General features: G+C 36.7%; 1 protein-coding gene across 4 annotated transcripts in view; it reads left to right on the forward strand.

Annotated features, from left to right (window-relative positions):
* Window positions 1–27,634, forward strand: part of LOC129757058 (open rectifier potassium channel protein 1) — a 73,575-nt gene that overhangs the window by 36,811 nt on the left and 9,130 nt on the right. For 2 of the 4 annotated variants that reach the window (XM_055754156.1, XM_055754157.1), the window contains exons 3-6: window positions 25,927–26,106; window positions 26,193–26,314; window positions 26,379–26,734; window positions 26,800–26,947. In XM_055754156.1, the coding sequence (XP_055610131.1) occupies window positions 25,927–26,106; window positions 26,193–26,314; window positions 26,379–26,734; window positions 26,800–26,947 (806 nt within the window). Of the gene's footprint in view, window positions 1–25,925; window positions 26,115–26,192; window positions 26,315–26,378; window positions 26,735–26,799; window positions 26,948–27,634 lie in introns of those variants that run through there. The other 2 variants (XM_055754158.1, XM_055754159.1) reach the window with 2 other exon arrangements.

Consider the following 27,634-nt stretch of genomic DNA (forward strand, 5'->3'; position numbering starts at 1 on the left):
TGATTTAAAACAGTTATTTTTGATAAGAATAGAGTAAAATAGTGTGTGTTGTTGTATAGTGTGTTTCAAATGTTTCGAAATTTCCGACAGCACAGTGCAATCTGCGACGAAATTCGTTCAGCAGTGTTGAATACTGGCCATTTTACTTATCTTTAGGATCAATTTTTAGAACGCAAATCTCCTTCAGGCGACCCAATGATATAATCTGTGTTACTTGGGAAGTTAAGACATCATCAACTCTGCAACATCAATTGATGCTTTTTGACTTGAAAAACCTCAGTGGATTTGGTTTGGCTTCAGTTCTGTAGAATACATAGATTCAAAAAAGATAAAAATGTGGGAGAATTATGCGATCTTTTTAACCATCTTAAAGCCAGATTTTTTTCGCTGAAAAATTTGCAAAGTTCATTTTTATCTTTTAAATAAATTTCTCTTCGAAAAAACTATCGTTGGAGTTAATTCTTCAACAGTTTTCTTAAATTGCATAACTGCAGGGGTTGAAAAACTAGATTTTTAGTACTTTTCCGCTAGTAATTTTTACTAATAAAAAAAATTAGTTTTTAACCACATTAATCTCAAAGCTTTAGTTGAATATATCATTTGTTGAAATTGTTCTACTTTTAACTGGTTGTAACTTTTAGACCAAACTGTCAATAATTTTTCATGAAGCGTAAAAAATAATGACTTAATTAAAAATATGCATGTGCTGTTTTTTCATGTTTTAAGCTCCTTTAAGCTGTAGCTTTTGACAACTGCTTATCAAACAGTTGCCATTAACGTAGGTTGTAAGATTGACGTGGTTTAAAGCATTGTGCACAAAAAGTAAGTTAAAACAATGATTGGCTTGGTTTTATTCCGTTTGAAGTGAACCTCATCTAAAGGCGGGTTTGGACGTTAGCGAGTTAATTAAATAAAATAATGCCAAGATTCCAAATTTTATTTTTAAAAGGTGATTAAAACAGTGTGCATAATTCTTTTCATATCACCGTACAACGTTTTATTACGTTAATGAACATTTAACATTAAGTTTAATACCCAGGTTATGTTAGGTGGTCCAAAATAAGTCCCTATGGAATTAAGTAGGACCTATTTTCGACATGGGTCAAATTGCTATTAAAACAAGTTGTTTTTTGTACATCAAGCTCGCAAACAAGTTTTAAAGTGTTTTATCATAGCTGTGAACATGTTTGTAGTTGATAAATTCATCACAGCTAGGCAGAAAACTTCTTGGAAGTTGACTCCAATAATGGCACGTCCTCTTGAAATGGGCTTGATTTGACCCAACTGTGAAAAATCAAAACTTTATTTTCAATTTTCTATCCCTCATCAGCTTATTTAAATGGAATCTTAGATATGATTAGAATCCTGAGAAGAAGTATTTTAAATTATCTTAAATTATCTTACTTCTTGGTACAAATCGTACCTTCTCATACTCAAACTCAAACTTTACCTGACCTGACCTTACGCTATTGACATATCTTGAAGAGCTATGTATGTCTCTATTAATCCCTTCAGTTTTCCCCACGACAGTTAAGGATGCTTGTCGATATCCGAGATGTTAAAATGGTGAGTCTACATACCTACTCGCGCTTTGCCTTTCTTTGCAGAACGATTTTATTTCGTTAAACTGAAACTGCAATGATGCTATCGAGAGTTCAACTAGGAAACAGCGTTGTCAGATCTAAGGATTTCTTCGTAGATTTACGGATTTTAAGCATTTTCACGGAGCTACGGATCGGTAACTCAAAATTTACGGACTTTAAGCATTTAACGGGATTCTGCGGATAAACAAAAATGCTACCTGATGACCAAAAATAAAGGTGTTAAAGTTTCCATTTTGCCAAAATCAGTACATTTTTCGATATGCGTCGAACCTACGGACTTGAGCGGTTTGCAATCTGGCAACGCTGCTCGGAAAGCATCAGGAAGTAAGCTTTGGGTAAACTTGGAAGAAGACAGCAATCGGGGGATCAGCGAAACAAACGTACAGATATGCGAATTCAAAATTCAAATAGTTTTCGTTCGGCAGCTGAACACATCAATCGAATAACGCATCGGGGCGTAGCTAAAAGTGATAGTTACACGAGAACGGGAAAGGAGCGAGAGAAAGGTGCGAGGCAGCGTTGCCAGATTGCAAACCGCTCAAATTCGTAGGTTTGACGAAAACCAAAAAAAATGTACTGATATTGCCAAATGAAACTTGATGACCGTTTTTTTCTGGTTGTCAGCTATAATTTTAGTTTATCCGCAAAGTTCCTATATTTTTTTCGATAATCCGTTGAAATTTTCGTAGATTTCGAAAATAGATCTGTAGATCCGTATAAGTGCTTGAAATCCGTAGATATACGGAAAAATCCGTAGATCTGACAACGCTGGCAGCGTTTAAACCGCTCAAATCCGTAGGGTTGCCAAAACCGAAAAATGTGCTGATTTTGGAAAGATGAAACTTGATGATCTTTTTTTTGGTCGTCAGGCATGATTTTCGTTTATCCGCAGAATTCCTATAGTTTTTTCGATAATCCGTAGAAAATCCGTAGAGTTCGAGCATCGATCCGTACCTCCGTAGAAATGTTCAATATGCGGAGAAATCCGTAGATCTGGCAACGCTGGTTCACTCGGTCCGCCGGACAACGAATGCTCGTGTGTATTCGTGTAAGGTAAGCTTCGTTCTGTTGTTTCGTTGTTGTGATTTTATTCCTGCGCAGCGTTGTCAGATCTACGGATTTTAAGCTTTTCAACGGAGCTACGGATCGATGCTCATAATCTATGGACTGGACTTTCAGCATTTCCTACGGATTATCGAAAAAATTAATGGTATTCTGATGATAAACGAAAGTTCTACCTGACTACCAAAAAAAGGTCATCAAGTTTCATTTTGCCAAAATCAATACATATTTCGAGTTTCGTCAAACCTACGGACTTGAGCAACGCTGTTCCTGCGAGGCATGGAAAACATCCATGCAGAACTGTTCTCTTCGTTTTGTGCGCATTGAGGTAATTATTGGAACAAAGATAAAATTAATCTGCACATAACAAGTTAAACTCGAAAGAAATCAGCCGAACGATTCTTTCCGAAGCGAGTTAACGCACATCTGGTCGATATTAACAGCACAAAATGTAAATAGGGATGTTGAAAAAAAAAAACAAACAAAAATTTGAAATGAATTGAATCCATATGTAGTGAAGAATGATCCCGTAGAGTGCAAAAATTTCATCTGTCCTGGATTTTGGCTTACAGTTTTATTTAATAACGATCAATAAACATTAATCAGTCAGTTTCTTTACTTTGGCCGAGGTTATTCATTCAACAGGTGCAGATGAAATCATAAAAAATCGTTCTCTATCTCATATTCTAATCCGTTGTATGTTTATTTGAATTGATGGTAAACATGTGCTTCCTGTAATAATTTGTTAATGTGGTTAATGTTTTTAATGTTATCCTAGGCCGGGCCATGCTGATATTAATTTGTCTTAAAAAATCCATTTTTTCGTAACATAAATTTTATTGAAACCTATTCTTATTTTATAAAAAAATGCTGATAGTTGAAAAAACGTTTTTCATTATTTGTATTTTCCTTTCATACACTTGTTATTTCTCTTGTTCGTTTTTTTATCGATCTATCAATGTTTGCAATTTCCTCGGCTGCTAATGCTGGTTCCGGTTGATCTTGAGCAAGAGAGCCAAGAGTGGTGATTTTATTTGACTCGGCTCTGTCCGGGTTAGCTTGAGCGGATTCTCTACCCAACCTAGGCAGCATAAGGATAGAGTCAAAGAAAAAATCGACTCGGGCAAAAAAAAATCAAAATTCGTAACCTGAGCTGAGATATTGAACTTCTTCCTGCGCTTCGTAGAACCTTCTACAAAAATGGCTCGTTGAGTGTTGATAAAATCCTTGAAGGTATCTTCGTTTGATTCAGTCCAATTCAACGCATACGAAATTTTTCTTAGCAGTGGTTTTACACTTGTTAGAAGGATATCACTTCTTTAACCCCGAAATCAAGTTTTCTTTCTAATTTTCCTTAATACTTTTTATCAAGGTCTTTAACAGTGCTGAGAAATGTGGCTTCTTTAAAGTTGTCGTTGAAGTACTGTTTTTTTTTCTTTATAACTCCGAAGTACTTATCTCCAACTTCGCTTCATAGGACGAAAAAAAGCAACGTCTATAGGCTGCGTTATATGTGTTAAGCTCGGAGAGAGCCATATAAAATAATTGTTGTGTAGTTCGCACAATTCTAGAACTCGTGTAGAAAAATGCGAACTAACGTTATCTCCGATTGCTGCACAACAATAAATTAAATAATTTTCTGTTTTGGAGCTCAAAAAATAGCTTCAAGACTGTGGAAAACGCGATTTTAGCTTGGCCCATTTTCACCCCCATTTGTACATTTCGGACACTGCTTCAAAAATTGGAATAACTCTTAACATATTCAACCAATTTGTAGAAGAAACACTGATCCTGGTTAAGCAGATCCCAATGAACGTATTTATCAGGAAAAGAGCCATGAAATTTGCTGATATTAGTTTACACATAAATAATTTGAGGAATGTAGTTTGTTTGTCATTAAGATACTGATTTCATACGATTTTTAGAATTAAAACAGAATATTTATGAGACAAAATTCTTAAAGCAAAATGTTACGTGAAGAAATACCGATTTGATAGCTAGGTTTGTACAGCTTCAAAGCTGAAGTAAAATATATACATATTTCGTTACTTTTGAAAGAATCATTAGCTTAGTGTCTACTAATCAGGCAACACTTTTTGCCTGCCGGAAACGGATTTACTGCCTAGTTTAAGGGTCTGCATTCAGTTATTCGCAATAAGCATAGTCTTTTTACCCATATTTGAGATCGAGGGTGCCACTCCCATGCTTGGTTTGAGCTTCGTGAGTATCCTAGAGTGGCTCCTTATACTTCTTAATCATTTGGGCCAAAAATATTTCAGAAAAAATCAACAGTTCATGAGTTTACAAGTCGACAATGGTGAATTTCCGAGGTGATTGTGCTAAATTATTTTTACCAAATTTTTAATATGAAATTGAGAAAATCCTTACAACTTGGATGACATTCGTTGGGGCTCCACGGGTCCACTATACTTCACTTGATTTGCACAGAGCTCAATAAAGAAATCCAAAACTACCAAATATTAACTACTGATATTATAACCGACCATGTGAATTGGGAATATTTGTGAATTGCAGGTTTGCAGAATGAGGAATAATGTGACTTGGTAAATTATGACAGATTCTAAACGCTTTCTGTTTTGGTGTTGTTTTGTTGCCGTTATATTTGACACTGTACCGAGGGGCGTGTGCCTAATCTAATTATACGACTTACCAGGTGTGTCGTAACACAAAAGAAGACATGGTATGTCTGCTATCATGTGTAAAAATTTGAAAACGATATCGATGAAGATGAAGATATTTCAAAAACAAACATTTCTCATTTCAGTCAACTCGAACGACGGTACCCAAATACCCTTCCATGCCAAATTTGGTTCCATTTGCTCGATTAGTTCTCCAGTTTAGTACAAATCGTAAGGAAGCCCCTCTTCCCTCTTTATTTCTTTATTTAGCCCCGCTGGAAGAAGCAATGGATGTTAAAAGCTCCCATGCCAAATTTGGATCGATTTACTGGATTAGTTCTTGAGTTATGTGAAAAACTATAGGAGAGACCCCCTCCCCCATCTTTGCTCCACACTGGAAAAAAAGAATGGGTCATTTGCTTGATCGGTTCTCCAGTTATGCAAAAATTTGTCTTTCGTTTTAGAGGCCTCTTCCACACTTTCTGTGAGGGGGAGGGGTCTCAAACCATCATAGGAACCTTCCCCGAACTTTTATACCGCCACCTACCAAGTTTCAAGCAAATCCTTTCGGTTATTTCTGAGTTTAAATATAAGGAACAGACAAACAGACAGAAGTTCATTTTCAGATATTTCAAAAAATAAGTCCTAAAAAGCTGAAGGGACACTTAAAAATGATCTTAAACTAATTATACTTTCAAGTCAACCTTACAAAACCGTAGTGCTCCTGAGTGTTAATTAGCAAATAACAACCCATTTGTTTACACTGATTGAAACTACTCCAACCAATGAACACAAACTATAAATTAATGTGCCCAATCTCCCGATCAGTTGTTGTTACGTACCTACTTACTAAGGTACACGGTGATGAATTGGCTGTTTCCGTAGAATCACTCATCATCTCACAGCTCTAGGATCGCGCGGACTCAATCCAATCGTGACCGAGTGGTTCGGTTTTTCATTCGAATTCCTTCCCTAGGGCTGACGGATGGGGAAACTTTTTCGTGCTTTTCCTGAGAGTCTACGGGTTTGAATTCCTGGTTTGATCCGATGAGTTGACGACTGAATATGGGTAGGTATTCAGTAAATCTCCACTCTTTGCTCTGCTGGTGTGAATTAATCAACCACAATGTTTAGGCCGGCTGGCTTATTTAATAAGTGCCGTGCATGTTTGTAGTTGTCCAGCAACATTTTATACGCAAAGCACGCGCGCTTGTCCGGCTTCATTATTGAACCATTACAAGAATTTAATTACAATATTCTCACATAACACGGCAAGTGCCGGCAAGTTTATTTTTTCATTTTTGAAAGACAGCCACGCTTAAGCTCACTTGCCCAGCAACTGATTAAACGTGCTAAAGGAGTAGGCGAAGTTTCCTACGTGCTGTGCTGTGACAAGCAAGCTATGATTTATAGGGATTGCTAAGATGCAATTAACGATTCGCTTATACTGGTTTTATTTTTAAATTAATGGACACCCCCAATTGCTGTAAACACGTCGATGCGCATTATCGACATTCTATACAATATTGGAATACATATTAGATCCGTTCATGAGCACGAGGTAGGATGCCACGATAAACTTTTTATTTTAGAAGAATCTTCCGAAACGATGGAAACAATTCTTCAAAGTACCCAATTAGCAGTCAATTTAGCTATAAATCAATAAGTCCAAACTTCCTGGCTATCGAAAATCGTTTCCGCTCGGAGATGTTCCGACACACTCAGAAAAAAATCCATACTAAACATACCAATCAAATCATTAATCATCTCCCAACAATTTGCACACATGATGCTGCAAAAAAGTTAAGAAAAAGAAAAAAAAAAGTTGATGACAGGGCGAAAGATGGAAATAGCCCCAAACGAACGACCCAATGATCATGCTAATTTATCACTGGTTGTGTTTGCGTTCATTCATGAAAGGATCCCCTTCTTTCGTAATGGGTCTGCTGCTGGGGAAAACACATTTTTTTTTAAATCTCTTCCCCTCTTCTGTTTGGTCGGTGGTTAGAAGACAGGTCTGGAAATTGAGTCTTTTAACCCCTCGACGAAGGCTGGGAATTTTTGGATCTTTGAGGCTGTGCCAGATCAATGCTCTTTTGTAAACGCAAACCTGAACGAAAAAATATTAAAAGTATGATCTATCAAACCTCTTTTAATTTCAAACCTGTGTCAAGTGTTTTATGTATGTAGTTCTTGATCCAGATATTATACAGATGACTGCTGATCTCATAATACTCAATTCAATGTCTCGATCGCATTTCCAACTTCCTTCCAACAAAGGGTGAACTAGAACTCGAGCCTCATTTCCATTGCAATGTTGCACCCTCTAGTTAATCAACCCCGCACTAATTCTTTCAACCTGCCAAGGGTTGAATCAAAATTGTTACGCTCACAAAGCTCGTTCAGCGCGAAGCTCTTAATCATTGGAAAACAATCTACGATCCAATCTCGACTTACCCCCCTGCCTGAGTAATCTCGAGCAGCTATCCGGAGAATAAATTTGCCTATAATGGTGAAATTCTGGTCGCAATAAAATCGCCATTGTTAGCTTCAATATTCGCTCGTTCGTTCATCAAATTCTGATTTACTGCAGCACTCTCATCTCCGCACCCTATCGGGTCCTCCACTAACTACTTTGACAAGGGCGCGTGCACTGATTCATTAATGAGCTCGCCAAACGGACGTGACCAATTCAGCTGGTGGGGTGTGTCAGTTTATTATGATACGGCTGTGCCGCGAATGCAGGTGAAGAAATGCGAAGTTCCTATTCCTATCTATCCACAATCAGGAAAAATGGAGTTCTGTATAGCGTAAAAGAAAGAAATGTTTTCAAGGAACGAAAAATTGGTTAAATGACCTACCTAAACTAACCATTCTTTCTAAAATTTAAATTAACTCTGTCAGTTTCTAAAATTTTAATGAAAAAAATGAGAAAAATCAAATCACTAAACTTAAGACACATAACACACGACATAATACAGGACACGACACTTAACGTTCTTACTTATCGGAAAAAAAGCATTTAAAATAAAGAATTTTTTGAATGAAAATTTTAAGCAAAAAAGGATAGTGGAAAGTCAGATTTACATGTGCGAATTATAGTGCCATTTTTGTGATTTTTTGAAACAGCTTCCAACCCTGTCAAAACTTCATTCAAAAAAGGCAATTCGGACTCCAGTAAAAAGGAAAAGTTTTCAAAAAGTTTCCAGGATTTGAAAGAAGTTGGCACACAGAATTTGTTTTCAGAAATGCTCAAATAGTTTGTCCACAGACATGACAAACAGACATGACACTCCGAAGAAAAATTGTCAAAATTTTCGCAAAACTGCTTGCATTGCCATCTGGTGTCGACATTGCCTATTATGACCAGATGCAATCATGAACCGGTTCGGAAAATTTAAAATCATCATGATACCCATGAAATCAAACTTTTCGTTGTTATTGTAAACAAACAGACTGGTCTGAATTATTGTTGAAATCATTAGTTCAATTTAGAAAGTGCTTTTACATGCATAAAAAACCTGAAAACCCTTATGGTGTGCTGCCTTATGGTTTTTAGCTCAAGTGCTGGAAGCCTTTAATAAGATATTGACGAAAATGCGGTTCTCTAGATAACACCAATCTCATCATATTTTATACATATTGTGCGTCCGGCTAAGGACTAGTGAACTGTTTCCGGTCAACTCGATGGTTCCTAGCTGGCCATATGATCCGATGCTGCAACTTGTCTTGTGTCAGTTTTTTATTTTATTTTTCGGTAGGCATCGCAATATAGCACTTCACACATATCTGGTTTGATTAAATGATACTCCGGTTAAACATTTACTAATGCCGTTTTCGTTTTCTCCACTAGCGCGAGGCAAAACTTTTTCTGAATAAACGAACAGAATCGTTACCCAGGACGATGTAAATATATGGTTGCTATACTCACCCTTATGTTTATGCTTATGTTATGAAAACACTATAAGTGACAGCAAATTGAAAAGAAAGTTCCCCCATGCAGGTTCTTTCCCTAATTGGGTATCCGGATTTTTTGTACATAAAGAGTTTCTGCTAACTACTACGCCCTATAAGGGACACCCAGCGATTCTAATCACATAATTAAATATTCCGACTGAATTGGCATTAGGAAATATAACGTAGAACATGACTTTTGAGAACTGATTCGCCTCCAAATGATCTCTTCTTAAGTTAAAAGGGACAATTTTTGTCATGATTCTGTATTTGTTTGTTCAACATTCGCTTTTTGGGCAGCAGCTTAATCAACAGGAACAGCCATTTAGAAGTCGAGTTGAGTCATGTGCCTTAAAGTGAATAAACACAGCCTTACAGAAAAGGTATTTGATTGTAGTTTATTTCAATAATTTAATATATTTTTGTTCATATGCATTAGAAAATTTGCTTCACATCTGGTTAAAAAAACTTCACAGTTGCAGCCAAATGATATGAATATGGAAAAACCGGATTTGCTCCTTATTATAATCATTTTTTTCTTGGTTTAAAGTATCCGATACTGCTATCTAATTACTTTTTCAGCTCTTACCGATAAGCTCCAAGGAACTGGTTCACATGTTCGGTAAAGGTTGACATTTCTCCAGAAGGAACCCAAAGGAATACTGCAGCATCAACTTTTTCTGGTACCACCTCTTTCAAATAAAAGCACGATCCGTTTGAGTGGAGCACGGACACAGGAAGTGGAGTATCTACGGGGTTTTTAAAAAATATTAAACTCAGAAACTTTGCAGATTTTTTTATTTAGATAAAACGTAGTTTTTTTACCTTTAAATTTGATGGATGTAAGGCTCCATGGGGATATGAAAAACAATCAGCTACTATGATGGGGAAGTTTTAATTTTCAGACCAGAGCACCCTGTTGGCGACATTGCCTAGCTTTGAAAAATCTTGAACCGGTTTGCGAAAACCGGAAACAGAGTGTCCCGTCTGTTTGTCCGTGGTTTATCTATATTCTTCTTTATGAGAATTTCTATTTAAAAAACCACTTTAAATAAGGTTGCCAGATTGCCCGGTTTTGTCCGGGTTTGCTCGGATATTTGATACAAAATTTGCTTGGATTTCATTGAAGAGTGCCAGGATTGAACCAGGATTTATTCACTTAATTTGGCAAACTAACAAAAAAAAATGCAAATTTTTTGAAAAAGTTTTTTTATTCATGCCACCAAAAAAATTTGTTTGATCAAATTTTATAAAAATAATCATTCAAAGTTTCCTGGAAAACTTAAATACGATTTGAAATGTTTCGATAAGTTTTGATGAAAAAAATTTTTTTAAAAATTTTTTCCTTGATTTTTGTTGAGTAATTTCTGGTTTTTGACAATATTTGCCCGGATATTGCCCGGATGTTTGGTCGCCAATGATGAAATTAAATGCCCGAATTTTGCCAGGTTTTAACGGATTTGCTTGGCCCGGATAGGTGCTGAAAAAAACTTGCAAACTTAACTTAAAAACTATATTCAAATATCGCCCTTGTTAAAATTACAATACTTATAGATTTTGATGAAATTTTCTTCTTCTTCTTCTTCTTCTTCTTCTTCTTCTTCTTCTTCTTCTTCTTCTTCTTCTTCTTTTACCAACATAGCCAAAACGTGTAAGCATTCTGGAAAATGAAAAGTTACATTTTTCTTTTCAACGTTATCTCTGTTACATAAAACATGCAGAGATAACTACGGCCAGGCCAACCATGTGGTAATTACCGCAAAAGATTCTGGAGCAAGGGGAGGAATACAGCGTTGGGTCTCTACCAAACGCTTCATATGGATTACTTAAATACCTATAGCATAATTTGAAAATAGCTACACTAATCTAATGACTATGTGTATAAGGAAAATAACGTTTAATATAGTAGAAAAGATTTGATCTCACCAAAAAAGTCTTGGAAGTTTTTGACTAGAAAACGTTCCCTCTAATCCGGAGCAGCTGGCTTTAAAATTCCTTCCGAAACTCCACAACCAGGATTCAGCATGCCGAAACAAAGTACGAACAACTCCGGGAACAACCACCAGGCACTTAATCTATCATTTTCCACTGTTTAATTTAAAAATTTCTAGTTTTATTGTAATTTAATTAAAAAAAAAATTATGGACGAAAACAAAAACGCTTGCGATGCCCAAAAATCATGGCTTACTCCTTTACCTTACCGGTTGTGTTCTAAACGATGCATGGTAAAATAAAAATAAGTTTCCTTTATCATTGAAAATGAAAAATTCTACCAATCCATTAGGAGATACGGAAAATAAAACTCAAAGGACTCAGTTCAAATGCTGACGATCCCTGAAATGAAGTTATTGGCCAGCGTAATTCATCATTAAAAATATCAATTTCCAGTTCTTACCGAGCCGAAAACATTTTCGAATCAGAAAACTGAAAAAAACTGTAACTTATTCGCTGTAATACAAATTTTCTGCAATACGTGCTTTAATTTTTTTTTCTTTTAGTGGCTCTCAGTTCACTCTGGCACATCGCATTTTTGCCATTTACACTGCCTGCAACATTGAAATCCAGTTTTCTGATTTGATTAGCTACACTTTCTTGAAACACGTCGCGAACGTCCTAATACTTCTTGATAGTTGAAGGATTTAATAAGGGGCCGTTCATATATTACGTAACGCAATTTTCGATCATTCTCAACCCCCCACCCCCCTACGTAACACATTCATCTCATATTTTCTATCCTAAATTCACAAAGCGTAACAAACTCTTACACCCCCTCCCCCCCTAAACGCGTTACGTAATATTTGAATGGCCCCTAATTAATATGCACAAATAAACTTTTGAAATAAGGGTTTTAGAGCACTTGCAAATTATTCTACTGAAAAACAAAAACACCTTATAGATTTTGATGAAATTTTCATTAAATTTACTCCACAAAATAACATGGTTATTGTAAAATTGAAGATTTGACATGGAATGAAGAGCGATCTTCTTAAATTGTGGAGACGCTTTTGCTCCGACTGGCTCTCTTAAAAAAAAATTAACATGCCATTCATTAAGGACCGTCCTATTAATGATGCCGTTAGGTGGAGAGGGGTTTAATTTTTTTGTGACAATTTGTGACGTGGGGGAGGGGAGTCAACTTGAGCATGACATCACATATCATTACAAAAAAAAAAAAAGGAAACAGCAAAACAATAACAAATAAGTTAACCTCAATTATACTTTCACCATTCATATAATGATTAACAATACTCAAGTAATCACTTAAACAAAACATTTAGACGAAACTCATACTCCAGCTAGGGTCTATAAACAATTGCGAGCTATTTTTCCATAATAACACCGTCGTACCGATAAAAACATATTTAGAATGATCCTACGCACCGTTTTGACCATATAGACTTGGAAGATTCCTCGTGAATTTTAATTAGCTATTTAAAAAGATTGCAAAATTTTCAAACGCGTTTTTCTCGAAACGTCATAAATGAACATAGACCCTTTTCACGTGTTGGTGCTGAAATAATCTTATGTTTGTAAACAAACTCATTAAGAGCCCCGCTTACTCCTCGCCTACTTACTGTGAAAGTCGGAGAACTTCGTGTTTCAAAGAACCTTGATCGGAATGACAGAATTAGTTTCAAGACATAAACATAATTTTTCGTTGTTTAGACTCACCGTATTTCTGTGGATCTAACAAGGTATTTAGGTTGTCCTTTTCCAATTATTATTCTTTCTCGATAGTCTGGGGCCAAGGTCGATTCACTTGATAACGACGCGAGTCTGCCAAGATACTGGGAGCACTCCACTTCCTCAACCTGTTGCCAAGCTACCATGAAACTGGAGGGATTTCCTGTGTTGACCACCTCCATCGACTTGGTCTTTCCGACATTTACTTTGAGACCTGCTGCCTTGGAGCTTTCGGTGAGGTCGTCGAGTTTGCTCTGCATATCCGGTTGTGTTTGGGCGAGCAAAACAATATCGTCTGCCAGGCCAAGGTCGTTCAGTTGCTCAATTGCTGAAGGATTCCACGGCAATCCTCGGTTTGGTCTACAGTCACTCGATCCAGTCAAGATCTCATCTATTACGATGAGAAAAAGCAGCGGTGACAAAATACATCCCTGTATCACTCCAGTAGTTACCGGGATTGGTTCGGACAAGACACCGTCGTGCAAGACCTTGCACGAAAATGCCTCGTACTGTGCTTCGATGAGATGGAGTAGTTTCTCTGGGACCCCTCGTCGTCTAAGAGCAGCCCAGATGTTTTCGTGGTTAAGTCGGTCAAATGCTTTTTCGAAATCAATGAACACCAGCAGAAGAGAGTCCTGGAATTCGTGGATTTGTTCCAGTATTATCCGTAGCGTTGTGATGTGGTCCCCACATGATCGTCCGGATCGGAATCCAGTTCGTTGCCGTGTCGGAGGGTAGAGTCAATTTTCTCCTGGATCCTGTTCACGATCACCTTGCAGAGTACTTTGAGGGTTGTACAGATCAACGTTATGCCTCGCCAGTTATCGCACTCTGTCAGGTCTCCTTTCTTCGGGACCTTTACGAGGATACCCTGCGTTCATTCGGCCAAGAAGGTTGCAGTATCCCAGATGTCAGCGAAAAGACGGTGCAACATTTGTGCTGACAAGGCAGAGTTGGCTTTGGGCATCTCAGCAGGAATGCAATCGGTTCCAGGCGCTTTGTTGGATATCATGACTTTGATTGCCCCTTCTATTTCAGCCAGCGAGGACGCTTTCGAGTTGACGCCATTAATGCGACTTACTGTTTGGCGCTTCGGGCTGCGGGTTATATTAGCCATCGCTATTCGTGCCTCGGAAGAGCTGTTCGAAGTGCTCAGTCCAGTCCATCGTTTGAGCTGATCGGTTCGATCGGTCAATAACTGACCTGCTCGGTCTTTCAGCGGCATTCTTGCATTAGTCCATGCACAACTAAGGCGGCGAGAAATGTTATAAAGTAATGACATTATGACATTTCTCGCCGCCTTAGTGGTGCATGGACTAATGCAAGAATGCTGCTGAAAGACCGAGCAGGTCAGTTATTGGCTCTTTCTCCCTCTTTGGCTAGGGAGTTTGTCCAGGCTCTCTTGCCTCGTCTACAAGCTCGTTTAACTGCCTTCTCCAGCTCCGCGGGCGTCTGCTTTAGCTGACCCAGAACATGCCTGCTCAATTCCGATTTTCACCTTTCTCCGATCATCGACCTTCCTCACAGTTTCATCCGACATCCATTCACTTCTTCTGCCACAGACTTTACCGAGAGTACCAGGGCTCGTCGTGATAAAGGCATTCTTGATTCCACACCACTGTTTTTCGACTGTTCCGTCTGTCGGCAATTTTTAGGCTCGGGATTCTAGGTGTTCAACGTATGCCCTTTTCACCTCTGGATTCTCTAACCGGCGGACGTCGTATCGACACCCGACTTTCTCCTCGCGCCGTTGGACACGCGCAACTCTCAGTCGTATCTCGCCAAGGACGAGGTGATGGTCAGATGCAATGTCTGCCCTTCGCTTATTGCGGACATCAAGAAGGCTCCTTCTCCATTTTCGAATGATACAGTTGTGGTCAATTTGATTTTCTGTTCGGCCATCTCGGGATACCCAAGTGACCTTATGTGCTGGTCGATGGGGGAAGAGCGATCCTCCGATCACCATGTTGTTGTTGCCACAAAATTCTACAAACAGCTCTCCGTTTTCGCTCATCTGTCCTAGGCCATGGCGCCCCATGATGCGCTCAAAGTCCTGATTATCGGAGCCAATCTTTGCGTTGAAGTCGCCTAAGTCATGGCAACAAGCGGCTCGCGAAGAAATTATAGGCTTTTATCTCCTATCTAATACTGCAAGAAAGCAAGAGCAGAAACTTCAAACGCGTTTTTCTCGAAAGCACATTTTTAAAGTCCGTGGACATCGTCATTTGAAAACTACTTATCCGATTCTTTTCAAATTTGGAACATATTTTCTACATATAAAATACCAGACCCCAACGTTCTCCTTTTTTTGTTTTTTTTTACTTTGGGAAGATTTTACAGAAAAAAATGGCGGATTTTTTCGTGAATAAACGTAGTTTTTACTTCAAACAGCCATAAAAATTTCATAAAAAATTTTTTAAGTTAAATAAAAACGTTGGGGTCCAGAAAAACATCTATTAAAAATATTTTGCTCTGATTTTTTGACTTCAGATGATTCTGTGCTGAGATACAGTGTCCACCGCAAATCATGTTTTTTAAAAGGCATCCTCGAAAGTGCTCCGTCACCGGCTCATTTTTCAATATTTTTCTACGAAAAAAATACTAAATGTTCTTTTAACAATGCTTTGTATAATGCAAAAAATTTGAATACATTTGTTTGAACGATAGCTCTAGAAAAAAATCGTGAAAATGGTGTTTTTTTTAACCCGTTAGACCCTACCCACCCCTTAACAGCATCTTGTCAGTTTGCAACCAAGTTGAGATTCAGAAATCAGTTAACGTTAATCATAAAAGTCAGATATAGCATTTGGAAGCTTGGAGAAATTTTTCTTCGCTGGCATGGGAAGTTTACCGTTGAATTTGATTTTCTGACTTAATCGGATAAAGCATTTTTTAATCGTCAAATAATGTCCTTACTTACTTAATGATCCCGCGCCGATCCTCCGGTGCATAGGGCCGTGGTAAAAGACCTCCACTGTTGACGATCCGGAGCCAGCGTCTTCACCTGGTCCCAGTCAAGATTCTCGTCGACAGTTCGGATTTCAGCGGCTAGGCTTCGCCGCCACGAGTTTCTGGGCCTGCCTCTTCTTCGATGACCTTCTGGATTCCAGTCAAGCGCCTCTCTGCAAATCTCGTTTTCATCTTTTCGCAGCGTGTGCCCAATCCATCTCCACTTTCGTTCCCGAATCTCGATTTCTAGCGCCCTTTGATGACACCGGCGATGTAGTTCCTCATTCGAGATCCAGTTGCCAGGCCACCAAGCGCGGATGATGTTCCGCAGGCAGCGGTTTACAAATACTTGCAGTTTTCGCGTCGTCACCGCATATGTGCACCAAGTTTCGCACCCGTACAGCAATACGGATTTGACGTTTGAGTTGAAGATTCGGATTTTCGTTCGTAGAGAGATCTGGCGTGACCGCCAGATGTTTCGGAGACTCGCAAACGCAAATCGGGCCTTTCTGATCCGGGTTTCGATGTCTTTCCTGGTACCACCATCAGGCGTTATCTGGCTACCAAGATACTGGAAGCACTCCACTTTCTCAACTTGTTGCCCAGCTACCATGAAACTGGAGGGATTTCCTGTGTTGATCTCCATCGACTTGGTCTTTCCGACATTGACTTTGAGACCTGCTGCCTTGGAGCTTTCGGTGAGGTTGTCGAGTTTGCTCTGCATGTCCGGTTGTGTTTGGGCGAGCAAAACAATATCGTCAGCCAGGTCAAGGTCGTTCAGTTGCTCCATTGTTAAAGGATTCCACGGCAATCCTCGGTTCGGTGCACAGTCGATCGATCCAGTCAGAATCTCATCCATTACGATGAGGAAAAGTAGCGGTGATAAGATACATCCTTGTCTCACTCCAGCAGTTACCGGGATTGGTTCGGACAAGACACCATCGTGCAAGACCTTGCACGAAAATGCCTCGTACTGTGCTTCGATGAGATGGAGTAGTTTCTCTGGGACCCCTCGTCGTCTAAGAGCAGCCCAGATGTTTTCGTGGTTAAGTCGGTCAAATGCTTTTTCGAAATCAATGAACACCAGCAGAAGAGAGTCCTGGAATTCGTGGATTTGTTCCAGTATTATCCGTAGCGTTGTGATGTGGTCCCCACATGATCGTCCGGATCGGAATCCAGTTCGTTGCCGTGTCGGAGGGTAGAGTCAATTTTCTCCTGGATCCTGTTCACGATCACCTTGCAGAGTACTTTGAGGGTTGTACAGATCAACGTTATGCCTCGCCAGTTATCGCACTCTGTCAGGTCTCCTTTCTTCGGGACCTTTACGAGGATACCCTGCGTTCATTCGGCCAAGAAGGTTGCAGTATCCCAGATGTCAGCGAAAAGACGGTGCAACATTTGTGCTGAAAGGGCAGGGTCGGCTTTCAGCATTTCAGCAGGGATGCAATCGATCCCAGGTGCTTTGTTGGATTTCATGTTTTTGATTGCCGCTTCTATTTCAGCCAGCGAGGGCGCTTCCGAGTTGACGCCATTTATGCGACTTACTGTTGGCGCTTCAAGCTGCGGGTTCTGTTGACCATCGCTATTCGTGACTCGGAAGAGTTGTTCGAAGTGCTCAGTCCATCGTTTGAGCTGATCTGTTCGATCGGTCAATAACTGACCTGCTCGGTCTTTCAGCGGCATTCTTGCATTAGTCCTTGCACCACTGAGGCGGCGAGAAATGTCATAAAGTAATCGGATATCTCCATTGGCGGCGGCTCTTTCCCCCTCTTCGGCTAGGGAGTTTGTCCAGGCTCTCTTGTCTCGTCTACAAGCTCGTTTAACTGCCTTTTCCAGCTCCGCATATCGTAAGCGGGCGGCTGCTTTGGCTGACCCGGTACATGCCTGCTCAATTCCGACTTTCGCCTTTCTCCGATCATCGACCATCCTCCAAGTTTCATCCGACATCCATTCACTTCTTCTTCCACAAACTTTACCGAGAGTACCATGGCTCGTCGTGATAAAGGCATTCTTGATTCCACACCACTGTTCTTCGACTGTTCCGTCTGTCGGCAGCTCCGAGGCCCGGGATTCTAGCTGTTCAACGTATGCCCTTTTCACCTCTGGATTCTCCAACCGGCGGACGTCGTATCGACACCCGACTTTCTCCTCGCGCCGTTGGACACGCGCAACTCTCAGTCGTATCTCGCCAAGGACGAGGTGATGGTCAGATGCAATGTCTGCGCTTCGCTTGTTGCGAACATCAAGAAGACTCCTTCTCCATTTTCGGCTGATGCAGATGTGGTCAATTTGATTTTCTGTTCGGCCATCTCGGGATACCCAAGTGACCTTATGTGCTGGTCGATGGGGGAAGAGCGATCCACCGATCACCATGTTGTTATTGCCACAAAATTCTACAAACAGCTCTCCGTTTTCGCTCATCTGTCCTAGGCCATGGCGCCCCATGATGCGCTCAAGGTCTTGATTGTCGGAGCCAATCTTTGCGTTGAAGTCGCCCAAATGGATTTGAATGTCACCCTTCGGAATTCTCTCTACCACGCTGTTCAGTTGACTGTAAAATTGCTCTTTCTCCTGCAAATCGGCAACGTCAGTTGGCGCATAACACTGGACAAATAATGTCCTCACTGTTAAGAAATTAAGTTTGTTTCTCTAGAATTGAATATTTTAAAAATAAATTTGCTTTACCACAGTTCTGATCAAATATGAACATCTGGTAATGATTTTAATAATGCTTTGAATGCTGATAATAATTGTTTCGTGAATTTAATTTTTTTTCTTAAAACATTTTGTTTTTAAATTTTTCAAATATTGAATTCCATCTCCTAATGTTTCTTTTCAAATCCATGAAAAAAAATCAAGTTCTTCGTTCTAACTTTGAACATGAGTACAAGTGAAAAAATTTTCAAGTTTATTAAAGAATATTTTTGTAAACCGGGAGCTGAGTGCTGGTCTAATTTAAGGATTTCATGTATAATATGAATATTTTTAGGATTTATTCTAAGGAGAAACTTTATTTGGTAAAGAAGCATTTTCTTTCATAAACTTTAATATATCTTCTAACAACTTTTATCTTTTTTTTTAATTCTAAACCTTATTCCTAATGTTGCAATTATTTTTAAAACGTCATGGCTGTTCTAAAAGTTGATTTTGATTTCTAAGTCTTCATCAGAATTCTGGTTTGTTCTATGAATTGAGGACCAAAATAACGTCAAAAAACTGAAATTTAAGTTTATAAAATCGATTAGTTGAAAAATGAAATACAGCGAAGCAAAGCCAAAGTTAGATGTCTATTATTAAGTAAGATTTATTATTGTTATGGAAGATCCGAGATAGCTATAAAAACTATCATTGGACCCCAGCATATTTCTACATCATCGGTAGAATCTATTCTTGATTCCTAAAATTCAAGATACACTGAAATACAGCAAATAAGTCAAGAATTAAAAGTATTTTAAAAATATTGTTTTGACTATTTGAAATATTTGAAATTGTTTTGTTTTGAAATATTGAAAAATTAGAATAAATTATTCCCACAACGTTTCTTATATCATTCAAATTGGTTAACATTTTCGACCAGGAAACCGCCAACAAACTACTATAATGTTTAACATTACAAATTCGCAAGTGAAAACTGAGAATTCATTAAATAAACTAAAATATCTGTTTGAAAAAATCAAATAGATTAAATTCCAAATCACTAATTGTATAAAAATTCAAAATATGAATTTGTGATTAGAATTCATAGAATCTTTGACAGAAGGATCAATCTAAATCCATGATATATTTGAGACTCAGAGGTTTGGACATTATTTTTAAGATTTCATTAGTATGGAGAGGAATCAACTTGGAAAAGTTACGATTTTTAACAGAATTGATAAATTTTCGTTATCGAACAATATAATTTTTGAAACCTTTTCATTTTTTAATTTTTTCAGAAATCAAAATGAGAACTAGAGAGCTGAATCGGAATGCTTGTAATGAAAAAAATTCAAAAGAAAATTTATATCCACATTTTATAGACCACATCTCGCGACCGATTGTTAGATTTTGTCAAATTTTGACTAATTTTGTTCAATCCGTAAAATGAGTATTGATGATTTAAAATTTGTTGGTTTATTTATTCTAAGGCCCGGAAAGTATTTATCGATCTGAAATGATTGTTTTATGCGCATAACAAACAAATGAACCGCAATGGTTTTTAACGGGTGTTCAAAACCCAAAAAATGTTAAGGCTTTTTTGTAGAATTTGAAGAAAAAATAATTGTTACAAACCCTTGTATAGTTTTTTTTAAATATTAATTTACATCTTGTTATATGCATTTTCATGATATAAAATTTTCAATGCTTCTTTTCTGTTGAAATATTACAAAGGTTTTAGGAAAGAATTGCATATTATGTGTATAGCACTAAACCGAATAGCGACAGTTTTACTAGCGACACTTTTTACTAGCGATATTTCTGTCATTTGCAGGTTTGTTATTCTTTTTTTCAGTCCAGTAGGCGATTTCAATGTAGTACACAAACGTTGTTTACGTTATTTACTATTCATTTTCCTAAGGCCATCGTTCGCATGCTTCAAGTCGCCTAGGAAACTCGCGATGCGTCGTTATGATTTTCAACGTCGCGACGTATTCGACGTGTCGCTAGTAGGCAAGGCTGCTTTGGTTATTAGCGATCATATTTTGGATTTTATCTGCATGTATAATACTAAGGATAAAATGAATTGCGGCTCTTTGAAACTTGGACATTTCCATAATTTGCATTTTTGGCTCTTCTGTCTCAAAAGGTTGCCGACCGCTGGCCTAAGTGGATTTGAATGTCACCCTTCGGAATTCTCTCAACAACGCTATTCAATTGACTGTAAAACTGCTCTTTCTCCTGCAAATCGGCCACGTCAGTTGGCGCATAACAGTGGACCATTGTAAGGTTTCTAATCCGTGTTCTGAATCTAGCTACGATTATTCTTTCGTTTATCGGTTCCCATCTTATGAGGGCCGCATGGGCCTGCGGGCTTAATAGGAAACAAACTCCTCGTTCCCGAGTAGGGTGTTCTCCTTGTATGCCAGAGTGAAGCAGCACTCGCCGGACTTGTCTTGTGTTCGCCAACTTACTTTGCTCAGTCCCAAAATTTCAAGCTTGAGGCGGCTAGCTTCATTAGGAAGTTGAGCCAGCTTGCCTTGTTGGGCATGGATTGAAACGTTCCAAGTTCCGATTTGCATCCGTGTTTTTTATGCTTAAAGTCGTCGCCAAAGTTCCAGGTCGGTCATTTCTTTCGGATCCGTAACAATTTTATAAGTCGGAGACGGACTTTGATTATTTATTTATTTGGAGTATTTGACCGGGTCTTTCCGGGAAATATTCTGGAAACCTCAAACTAAGTCAAGTTTTTAACTAGAAAAATTTTTCATTCTAGGAAGAAAATGAAATACTCGTTCCTAGAGTTTTTTATGAAATAATAGCATTTCTGGCTATACGAATCTAAAAACTAGGTCTGTTCCGAATATCGACTTATTTTTACCCTGACGGATGATTCGGCTTATCCAACCGCTGCTGAGGTCGTTTGAAAGTAACCAAACAGTTTAAGATATGAACTATTTAAAACGCATTCAAAACTATGTTTATCGTGAAGCTAGCTCACATTGTTCAGAGGAAGGTTATTGATTTTTTTTTAATTATTTGTTTCTTGAAAACTAATAGAACCTTAGAAAACAACCGTCGCTCGTCGAAGCACGTGTCAGCTACAACGTGCTAGAATGCCACTTGAAGATGCCGAATAGTAAATATTTTGTAGCTCTCAAGATAAGAAGATCCAGTTTTTTTTTCATTCTCCCCATTCACAAAACCCAAGCCTAAATAATGATGCATGGCGTTGGAAATTTTCATTCCTTGACACGATCGTCAAATTAACGAGCCGAGTTGCTTCTGAATACGTAGCTCTGAACTCATCGGTTCGTGACTTGGGACAATAATTGATTCTGCCAACCCTTATGTGCTTATTTATCGGAGATAAGAGTTCTCTGAAATCACACTTAAAACGAGTGAGTACGTGTGCCCTCAGCTCGTTCTGAAATTCACCTTAACCTTGCTTTCTTCCTCACTTAATTCCGGAGAACTTCAGCTGGGAGGTGTTAATTGTAAGTAGATCGAAGCTCATTGAGTTCGCTAAAATATGCGTTCAAACAAGAACATGTGGCAGGGAAGTGACAAAAAGTTTGAGTCGCGATCAGCCTGTTGCTGCACGAAATTCGCACTTGGCTTATCGGTAATTAAATTTGAAGTCTGGCAAATAGTGCACTTTGCACCTGTGGATAATCTGTTTATGGATTGTTTTTCGATCAGCAGAGCGTTCTTGATCGATCGTTGGAGTTGGAAACAGATGTGTCAATTAGCTGCTGGCTGTGGCTGGTACAAAAATACTGTTGCGAGTGGGTGGAATTTCAAAAACAGACATTGTATGCAAATATGACAGACACAAGTTTCTATGATAAGACGTTTTAAAAAGGAAAACAACATTCAATGGCTGAACGATAAAACTGTCATCGAAAATTGCTTCAAATCGACTAACAATAAAAAAAAAATCTTGAAACTTTCAAGAAAACTTTTCAAGTGAAAACCATAAATATTAAAAAAAAACGACGAAAATGACAAAAATGACAAAAATGACAAAAATGACAAAAATGACAAAAATGACAAAAATGACAAAAATGACAAAAATGACAAAAATGACAAAAATGACAAAAATGACAAAAATGACAAAAATGACAAAAATGACAAAAATGACAAAAATGACAAAAATGACAAAAATGACAAAAATGACAAAAATGACAAAAATGACAAAAATGACAAAAATGACAAAAATGACAAAAATGACAAAAATGACAAAAATGACAAAAATGACAAAAATGACAAAAATGACAAAAATGACAAAAATGACAAAAATGACAAAAATGACAAAAATGACAAAAATGACAAAAATGACAAAAATGACAAAAATGACAAAAATGACAAAAATGACAAAAATGACAAAAATGACAAAAATGACAAAAATGACAAAAATGACAAAAATGACAAAAAATGACAAAAATGACAAAAATGACAAAAATGACAAAAATGACAAAAATGACAAAAATGACAAAAATGACAAAAATGACAAAAATGACAAAATGACAAAAATGACAAAAATGACAAAAATGACAAAAATGACAAAAATGACAAAAATGACAAAAATGACAAAAATGACAAAAATGACAAAAATGACAAAAATGACAAAAATGACAAAAATGACAAAAATGACAAAAATGACAAAAATGACAAAAATGACAAAAATGACAAAAATGACAAAAATGACAAAAATGACAAAAATGACAAAAATGACAAAAATGACAAAAATGACAAAAATGACAAAAATGACAAAAATGACAAAAATGACAAAAATGACAAAAATGACCAAAATGACAAAAATGACAAAAATGACAAAAATGACAAAAATGACAAAAATGACAAAAACGACAAAAATGACAAAAATGACAAAAATGACAAAAATGACAAAAATGACAAAAATGACAAAAATGACAAAAATGACAAAAATGACAAAAATGACAAAAATGACAAAAATGACAAAAATGACAAAAATGACAAAAATGACAAAAATGACAAAAATGACAAAAATGACAAAAATGACAAAAATGACAAAAATGATAAAAATGACAAAAATGACAAAAATGACAAAAATGACAAAAATGACAAAAATGATAAAAATGACAAAAATGACAATTTTGACAAAAATTACAAAAATCACAAAAATGATTTTGATAATTTTGACATTATAAGCAATTTGGACAATTTTGACAATTTTGACAATTTTGACAATTTTGACAATTTTGACAATTTTGACAATTTTGACAATTTTGACAATTTTGACAATTTTAACAATTTTGACAATTTTGACAATTTTGACAATTTTGACAATTTTGACAATTTTGACAATTTTGACAATTTTGACAATTTTGACAATTTTGACAATTTTGAAAATTTTGACAATTTTGACAATTTTGACAATTTTGACAATTTTGACAATTTTGACAATTTTGACAATTTTGACAATTTTGACAATTTTGACAATTTTGACAATTTTGACAATTTTGACAATTTTGACAATTTTGACCATTTTGACAAATTTTACAATTTTGACAATTTTGACAATTTTGACAATTTTGACAATTTTGACAATTTTGACAATTTTGACAATTTTGACAATTTTGACAATTTGGACAATTTTGACAATTTTGACAATTTTGACAATTTTGACAATTTTGACAATTTTGACAATTTTGACAATTTTGACAATTTTGACAATTTTGACAATTTTGACAATTTTGACAATTTTGACAATTTTAACAATTTTGACAATTTTGACAATTTTGACAATTTTGACAATTTTGACAATTTTGACAATTTTGACAATTTTGACAATTTTGACAATTTTGACAATTTTGACAATTTTGACAATTTTGACAATTTTGACAATTTTGACAATTTTGACAATTTTGACAATTTTGACAATTTTGACAATTTTGACAATTTTGACAATTTTGACAATTTTGACAATTTTGACAATTTTGACAATTTTGACAATTTTGACAATTTTGACAATTTTGACAATTTTGACAATTTTGACAATTTTGACAATTTTGACAAATTTGACAACTTTGACAATTTTGACAATTTTGACAATTTTGACAATTTTGACAATTTTGACAATTTTGACAATTTTGACAATTTTGACAATTTTGACAATTTTGACAATTTTGACAATTTTGACAATTTTGACAATTTTGACAATTTTGACAATTTTGACAATTTTGACAATTTTGACAATTTTGACAATTTTGACAATTTTGACAATTTTGACAATTTTGACAATTTTGACAATTTTGACAATTTTGACAATTTTGACAATTTTGACAATTTTGACAATTTTGACAATTTTGACAATTTTGACAATTTTGACAATTTTGACAATTTTGACAATTTTGACAATTTTGACAATTTTGACAATTTTGACAATTTTGACAATTTTGACAATTTTGACAATTTTGACAATTTTGACAATTTTGACAATTTTGACAATTTTAACAATTTTGACAATTTTGACAATTTTGACAATTTTGACAATTTTGACAATTTTGACAATTTTGACAATTTTGACAATTTTGACAATTTTGACAATTTGGACAATTTTGACAATTTTGACAATTTTGACAATTTTGACAATTTTGACAATTTTGACAATTTTGACAATTTTGACAATTTTGACAATTTTGACAATTTGGCAATTTTGACAATTTTTACAATTTTGACAATTTTGACAATTTTGAAAATTTTGACAATTTTGACAATTTTGACAATTTTGACAATTTTGACAATTTTGACAATTTTGACAATTTTGACAATTTTAACAATTTTGACAATTTCGACAATTTTGACAATTTTGAAAAATGTTCGCTATGGAAGTTTGTCTTGATTCAGATTGAAATTTTAGAATAAAAAATTGTCGTTCATCCAATATGTTTCCCAAATTTGTTAGTTATGATTTCATATTCATAGTTTTTTGCTTAAGGCTGGTTCACCATCAACTGTTTTATCTGCTCAGTTTTCCTCCATGCGCATCGATGCGGGAAACAACGCGATAAAATGCTAATAGAGTAACGAGATCATTTTGTACCGGCACATGCGGTTTTCTAAATAGGCTTACATATTTGCTGTCCACTTAGCACCTCCTCCTCTTGAGCTTTTGTTGAAACAAGCTCAAGCAGCTCGAACTGCCTTATCACACTTATCAATGAGAGAGAAAAAAAAGAAGAGAGAAGAATTCTATGGAGAAGTTTCCATAGAGAAGAAGTCTCAAAAAGTTAATCTTTCAAAAGAAGCGCTTCAGTCAAAGTGTACCGATTGTCTGCCTACCTTCAGGCGTTTAACCCCATACTAAACCGATTCAATAACGAAGTTCGTATTTTTTTCCGTCTACTTTCCAGAAATGCTCACCAAATACCTGGTCCCGGAGAAGCCGGACCTGCAGCAGTCCCTGATCATCCGGCTGTCCGACTACTGCGAGAAAAAGGTCACCAACCAGTCGATGGACGAGTATGAAGATCCGTACGTGTGGAACTTTTACCATTCGTTCTATTTTGCTTTTATCGTTTGCTCAACGATCGGTGAGATGGTCAACCTTTTACTCTGATGCTCAAAATCAATTTCAGGTACTAAATTGTTTGTTTTTTAAAACGATTTTGATTCACAGGTTACGGAAACATTTCTCCAAACAACACCTTTGGTCGAATCTTTATGATCTTCTACGCCCTGATTGGCCTTCCGGTGAATGGTTTCTTCTTCGCTTATCTCGGTGATCTGTACAGTAAAACGGTAAGTTGACGGTTGAATGTGTGTTGTCAAACTTCCTATATTCTTAGTTTTTGTTTCCTTTCAGTACATTCGCCTGTACCGGAAGTACAAAACGTACAAACTGTCGGCGAATTCGCACTACGTGCCGCGGAAGGTGAGCTTCATTGGACAAATTGTGCTGTACCTGATACCGGGCATCGTGATCTTCATCTTCGTGCCCGGGGTCATCTTTAGCTACTTCGAGAAGTGGGACTACGACGTTTCGGTGTACTATGCCTTTGTGACGCTGACGACGATCGGATTTGGGGACTATACGACGACTTTTGAGTCGTCCCAGGAGCACGAGTTTGGGACGGCCTTCGTGTACTATCAGGTGTTCATCATACTGTGGTTTTTCTCGGGCGTTGGTTATGTGTTCATGATATTGGGATTCATTGCCAAGTGAGTATCAATTTTAAGCCTTTTATCTGATCGTTTGAAAAAAATAATTAAATTTCTCTTTTTAGGGGTTTGGCGCATAAAAAGGTGCAACGGTTGGAGAAAATTTTGGCACACAACGTGAAGGAAACACAAGCCCGCGTTTGGAACGGAGTCACCAAAGATATAAGCTACCTGAGGAAGATTCTAAACGAGGTGTATATGCTTAAATTCAAGGTAAGTCATGTAGAGGGAGCCACATTGTGTTACAGTGTATTTGATAAAGTGCCATTTTTGAACATCTGAAGCCGTCATTAAAAAGGCTATTTTGAATTTAACGAACAAAAACAATTTCATGGCGCATTGACTTAAAATGTTCCCTTTGCAAAAATCTTCTTATTGTTTGTACACAAATTGAAAGTCAAAAAAGTTCTTAGACATGGTAAAAATATAGACCATTTATTGTATTCGTATAAGGTACACCGGGGTAAGTGGGTGTAGGAAATAAAGGTGGATAAATAACTGTATAGAGAATATTGATAGTTGATGAGCGAATGTAAAATAATAATAAATATTATAAACAAAAATTATTTGAAGATAATATTACTAGAACTGATAAATGACTCATTTACAGTGTACGTCAATTATGAATCCATCTACGAATGCTTGATGATTAAATTTTTGTTTAAAATACCTTAAAATTTATTTATTCCGCATTTCAGGATTTTTGGAAAAAATCGGAGTTTCAAAAAAAAAAAAAGAATATGATATCTGTTCCGGAAAAATAAAACCCCAAAAATGTTCATAACTTCTGATAATCCTGATAAATTATATGTAAAAGATTGAATTTTTAATGTAAATAAACTGTTTTGAACATTTATACACTCTAAAACCAATAACTAAGCTCGTAGAATACTTTTGCTG

Source organism: Uranotaenia lowii, chromosome 3 (genome assembly GCF_029784155.1).
Source record: "Uranotaenia lowii strain MFRU-FL chromosome 3, ASM2978415v1, whole genome shotgun sequence".
In the NCBI taxonomy this organism is placed as follows: domain Eukaryota; kingdom Metazoa; phylum Arthropoda; class Insecta; order Diptera; family Culicidae; genus Uranotaenia; species Uranotaenia lowii.